The 4,619-nt window shown below is 41.6% G+C and overlaps 1 protein-coding gene across 3 annotated transcripts in view; it reads left to right on the top strand.

The window, feature by feature from the left end:
• Positions 1-2,314: 2,314 nt before the first annotated feature.
• HEPH (hephaestin) overlaps positions 2,315-4,619 on the top strand; it is an 88,990-nt gene continuing 86,685 nt past the window's right edge. For all 3 annotated transcript variants that reach the window (XM_032393857.1, XM_032393858.1, XM_032393856.1), the window contains exon 1: positions 2,315-2,467. In XM_032393857.1, the coding sequence (XP_032249748.1) occupies positions 2,444-2,467 (24 nt within the window). In that variant the 5' untranslated portion in view covers positions 2,315-2,443. The remainder of the gene's footprint in view (positions 2,468-4,619) is intronic.

Here is a 4,619-nt window from a genome sequence, read left to right as displayed (position 1 = left end):
CTGCTTCTTGTTTTTAAAATTAACTTTTATTAGTTCATAGATATACCTAATGTGCTGCAATGGCCTATTTTAGTAGTTATGACAGAGAGAGGCTACATGTTCTTCAAATAAAATATTTACTAACTGGCCCTTTACTGAAATAGTTTACCAACTGCTGTTCTATAGGTATTGACTTAAACATCTAGGTAACCCCTGAGGAAAGGAGCCAAAAATGTGTCCAGGATTTGTAGAAGAGGTATGCATTGTGTGCCCTCACAGAGAATTGCTGAATGAATAATACAAGCTCAGAAAGCTAGTCTCGCTGGCCTCCTGCAGCCTTCACTGTATTGACTTAAGTGTGTCTATATGACCTGTTTCTTGTTTTCTTTTATGAGTCAGAACAGAGACCTTATCCCCTCCACTCCCTGTCATAAATGCCTTAGAGCCTGGACTTGGATCTCAGCTTAATGGGTTTGATCCCCACCTTCTCCCTGTAACTTCAAGGTCTACATCTGTGCCAAGTAGGGGAAGAGGCAGATAACCTCAAGGGCTGCTATGGCCTGATCCAGCTTCCTTTGATCACTAAGCATTTCTGAGGGAACTGTAGCTTGTGACTCCTCCCTTCTTCCTGCTGGTTGCTTCTACTTGCCTAAGCCTGGGGTGCAGTCTGTGGGGGCAACTCCTAAATGTCTAGGCACCCTTAAGTACCTCCACTGGTTTATGACTCAGACTTTGCCCCACCAGCTCAGTCTTTGAAAGTTCTCCTCCCTGGACCCTGCTCCAGACACTTTAAATCCAGGAGAGAAAAATGTGTCGAGCCTGCCTAGAGAAGAGCATTTGCTTCTAGCCAAGATCTCATCACAAAGTAAGGATATCAGGCGGTGGAACCGCTATCATACCTGTCTCCTTCCTATACCTGGGTCTGGTGGGTAGATGCAGTCCTTTCCGAAGAGGTATGGAGTTCTCTAACTTTTCTCCACAAATTACTCTGTACCCATTCTTTCCTTATACTTTGCTTTTTTGAAACCTCTTTCTCTTCTACTCTTAATGTAAAGAATATGCTGTCTTCATGGAATCCCAGATATGTAAATTTATAGAGCTGGGAGGGTTCATATCTAGTTCAAGGTTCTCAATGTACAAATGGAGAAACGGAGACCAGGAGAAAAGAAGAGTCTGGGCCAAGGCCACATGGTTGATTACTGCCAGAGCAAACCAGGGCTGGAACCTAGGTCATTTGACTCAGGATAGTCATTTTTCACTACCCTCTCTTTCTGGCAGGAACAAGGATGACCTTTGGTTTAAAAAAAAATCCAGACTCCAGTTTTACTCAAGAATTTTAGGGCCCATTTGCTTTCTTTCAGTGTATTTTTTTAATTTAATATTTCCAATTCTTCTGGGTCTCTTAGGTTTTAGGATATTGATCTATGTTAATCCAGACTATCTTTTAGCTACATTTGGTCTCCTTGATGGAAAATGTTGGTAATACAGTCCTGGATTTTCACTCTAGGAGTTGCTAGAAATGGCAGAGGTCGAGTTAATGTACATTAAAAAAAAATCTATCAGTGACTGGTGCACAGCAGGCACATAATTTTGAAGTCACTTTCCTCATCTCAGAAAGGTTCTCTGTTTCTCCCCTTAGCAGCACAGTATGGTAATGTGGTGGCTAAAAGTCTAGATGGACCCAGTAAAATTCCCCCTTCCTTTTAGTTCCTAACAGTGTGTCCTTCAACAAGTTACCTTCTCTCTCAGAGCCTGGTTTTCTTCAGCTGTAAAATAAGAAGAATTAGAGTAGCTGTTTCACAAGATGATCATGAGACTTAAAGAATGCATGTAAAGTGGTTAGCATAGGGCCTGACATGTAGAAAGCTCTTCATTTTATTACCAGTTTCATTTTTTCTCTATTACCAAGCAACCATGGCCTTAGAATAACAGGCAGGGCTGATAACTGTGCTTCACAGCAAGAAGGAAAAAAGTTGGTGGGGGGGGGGGGGCCCTTCCCACATCTAATAACTCTTGCAAAGGGCCCCATTTCTTAAATAGGGCTGCTGGAATCTGTCTGTGAGATTTGACTGGCCACTCTGACAATGCATTCCCCTCCCCCTTTCAGCAAAGACCAACTATCAAGCTTTGATAACAAAAACGCAGCTCACCCCCCCCCCTCCCCGTAATTCCTCCTGAAATCCTAACCGGGATTTGAAAAACACCCGGATATGGTCAAAGAACCATCCCGGGTTTTGTACCAAACCAGGCCAAACAAGACATTCCAAAAGTTTAGTTTTAGGAAAAAAAGGCTCCCAGCATTGCCCTCTCTTCTATTCACTCCACTCTGGTAACACCAGCCAAATTGGAACCTTGGGCTTATTTATGAGAAGGGCTCTGTAACTCGGGATACTTACTAACTGAACAGGGCTGACCGACTCACGCTGCGGTCTGCAGTTCAGCATCATTGGGCCGCTGGATAAATATGGAAGGGTTTACCCTAGCAAAGGTAAGCTTTGTTTCCTCTCTTTCCAAACCCTACCTCACCTTCCTTTCTTTGCAAAAACCTTTATTTGGCTGGGTTTAAAGGAGTCCTAGGCCACTGGGAAAGTCAGTGTCAGAGAGGTTGGAGGAAGATTGGCTGGGTGGGCAGGGAAGTTAAAGTGAACAATAAGCCCCTTTCATTCCTCTCGCCAAAATGACCAGGACCACACTGGCTTGACCACTTCAAGGATAGTCATGGAGTTGTATAGAGTAGTTAATTTTCTTGTTGAAATAATGTGCTCATTTTCTGGGTCACAAATTGAGTTTATTGAGGTGATGGATCTGAAGGCTACATAAATGGGATCCTCAAACACTTAAAAACAACCACTTGGTTTCATGTTTTGAGATCCAAATTGGCATAGAATAAGCCAATAAATGATAGCTGAACCAAACTATCAGCTTAAAATCAAAATTATTTCTCATGCTTAGTGTCTAAATAGCAGAAATATTTTAGAAAACATGGGTTCATATTCTGGCTTTGCCAGCAACTGGCTGCCTGACTTTGAGCAAATACCTTTACCTCTCTGGCCTCAGTTTTCTGTATGTCACACCAAGGGGTTGAAAAAAGTTGGTTTCTAAAAGTCTTTATGGATGTATGAATCTATAACACATTTGATCTATTGTATTCCAAGCTCTTTGCTAGGCGCTCAAATCCATCATTTTGTTTGAACTTCAAAACAATCCTGTGAGATAAATATTCCCATTTTTGGATTAGAAAACTGAGGCTCAGGTAGGTAAAAGTGATTTGTTGAAAGGTCACATAGCTATTACAGGCAAGAGGAAGGATTTGAATCCAGGTCATCTAATTTAAAATCAGTTTGCTTTCTATGATACCACAACTGAGGTATGAAAATAAAGCAGTCTTATTACCACAAATGCCAATATATAGTGGAATCATATTGTCCCTGGAATGGTATGGTGATGATAAGCTGGACATTATTGCCAGGCTGGGGAATTAGGAATCTTAGGGTTTAGTACTGGCTCTCAGGACTTCAGGTGAGTCCCTACCTTTCTGGGCCTCAATTTTCCCACCTCTGGCATGCTAGGATACAGTAATAATGATTAAATAATAATGTAAATTGTACTTGTACTATCTGGAACACTTTGGGGCTTTTAACACTCTCTCCATTTTCCCTCCCTGAAGAGAAAGGCCTATACCTACTGAAGGTGAGAAAATCTCTATATGGAATCTATTTTTTTTAAGTTTTTATTCAAATCCTGTTAGTTAACATACAGTATAATATTAGTTTCAGGTGTACAATATAGTGATTCAACACTTCCATACAACACGTGGTGCTCATCGCAAGTACACTCCTTAGTCCCCATCACCTATTTAACCCATCCCCCACCCACCTCCCCTTTGGTAACCAGTAGTTTGTTCTCTATAGTTAAGAGTCTGTTTCTTGATTAGCTCCCCCCTTTCTTTCCCCTTTGCTTGTTTGTTTTGTTTGAGTCACAGAGTGAAGAAAGAACATTAAAGCATTAAGAAAACAGAGAACCAAAAGGTCAGTCCTGATGGAGGGTTCTATTAGAAAAGCTGCCAGGATTAGAGACAGGCCCCCAAGATTAGCTCAGCATTCCTGTGTTCAGTTGAGTGATCTTTTGTCTAGAATGAGCCTGTCCAGCCCCGTGTAGCCCAACACAGAGAGATGGAGGGAGAGAAAAGAGCATTGTGGCATTAAAGGAACAACTTGAAAATCCTAGGGAAAACAGTAATGCAAATTGTTAGAGGTAATGGGGACCTGGCCCATGTGGCATTTTGACGACAGGAAGATGAGGTAAAGGAAGGAGAGGCTTGACTTGCTGCTGAGTTTCTCCCTAAGGCTATTTTCAAGTGTACATTAATTAAACTATGTCTAATTCCAAGTAGTCCAGCAATTAGTTCACCCTTTCTCTCTCTCTTTTTCCATCTCCATCTCTCCCTCTCTCTGTTTCCCCCTCTCCTCCTTTGGGCACCTCTTCATTCTGCCTTTCTTTGCTTTTCTTTCTTCTCTTTTCTTCTTTCTCCCTTTCCTTTCCCTTTCCTCTCCTTTCCTTTCCTTTCCTTTCCTCTCCTCTTTCTCTTTCATTTTTCTTTCTTTCTTTCTTTCTTTCTTTCTTTCTTTCTTTCTTTCTTT

This window comes from Phoca vitulina, unplaced genomic scaffold (assembly GCF_004348235.1).
Source record: "Phoca vitulina isolate PV1807 unplaced genomic scaffold, GSC_HSeal_1.0 scaffold77, whole genome shotgun sequence".
Classification (NCBI taxonomy): Eukaryota; Metazoa; Chordata; class Mammalia; order Carnivora; family Phocidae; genus Phoca; species Phoca vitulina.
This window is presented reverse-complemented; position numbering and strand designations above follow the sequence as displayed.